The sequence below is a fragment of the Gavialis gangeticus genome, unplaced genomic scaffold (assembly GCF_001723915.1).
Source record: "Gavialis gangeticus isolate Ggan-Ray unplaced genomic scaffold, GavGan_comp1, whole genome shotgun sequence".
Lineage (NCBI taxonomy): Eukaryota > Metazoa > Chordata > Crocodylia > Gavialidae > Gavialis > Gavialis gangeticus.
Window position 1 is genome coordinate 51,058,616 of NW_017728995.1, and position 631 is coordinate 51,059,246.

The 631-nt window shown below is 45.8% G+C and overlaps 1 protein-coding gene across 1 annotated transcript in view; it reads left to right on the forward strand.

Annotated features, from left to right (window-relative positions):
• The first annotated feature begins 491 nt into the window (after positions 1–491).
• The window catches only part of LOC109287792 (paired box protein Pax-3-like), a 50,783-nt gene continuing 50,643 nt past the window's right edge, over positions 492–631 (forward strand). The window contains exon 1 of the mRNA XM_019503078.1: positions 492–606. Within this exon, the coding sequence (XP_019358623.1) occupies positions 492–606 (115 nt within the window). The remainder of the gene's footprint in view (positions 607–631) is intronic.

Here is a 631-nt window from a genome sequence, read left to right on the forward strand (position 1 = left end):
AAAAAGTCAGAGATCCTTAATACTTACTTCACATCAGTCTTCCTGAAACCAGGCGAGAACTTGTCACCTGTCCAGAGGCCCAGAGAATATGGTGATGACAGCAGTCCACATGAAATCAGTCCCAAACAGGTGAAGAAACTCTTAGAATAGTTGGAAGTTTTCAAGTCGGCTGGGCCAGACAACCTACATCTGAGAGTGCTGAAAAAACTGTCTGAACACATAGTGGTGCCTCTGGTGAGGCTGTTTGAAGAGTTGTGGAACTCAGGAGTGGTCCCTAATGACTGGAAGAAGGCTAACATGGTACCCATCTTTAAAGAAAGGGAAGAGGGAACTACAGGCTAGTCAGTCTGACTTTGGGAAAAATCTTTGAAAAATTTTTCAAGGAGGCCATCAACCACAAGCTCTTGCAACTGGTGGGGTACTGAGAAACAACACGCATGGCTTTGTTGAGGGGAGGTCATGCCTAACAAACATTTTATGAGCAGGTGGACATGGGACAGGAGGTTGACATTATCTACCTAGACTTCAGCATATCCTCTGATACTGTTTCCCATGAACTTTTCTCAACCAAGTTGGAGGGTACTGGTCTAGATCAGGCTATAGGAGGTGGGTTGGCAAGTGGCTCAGAGGC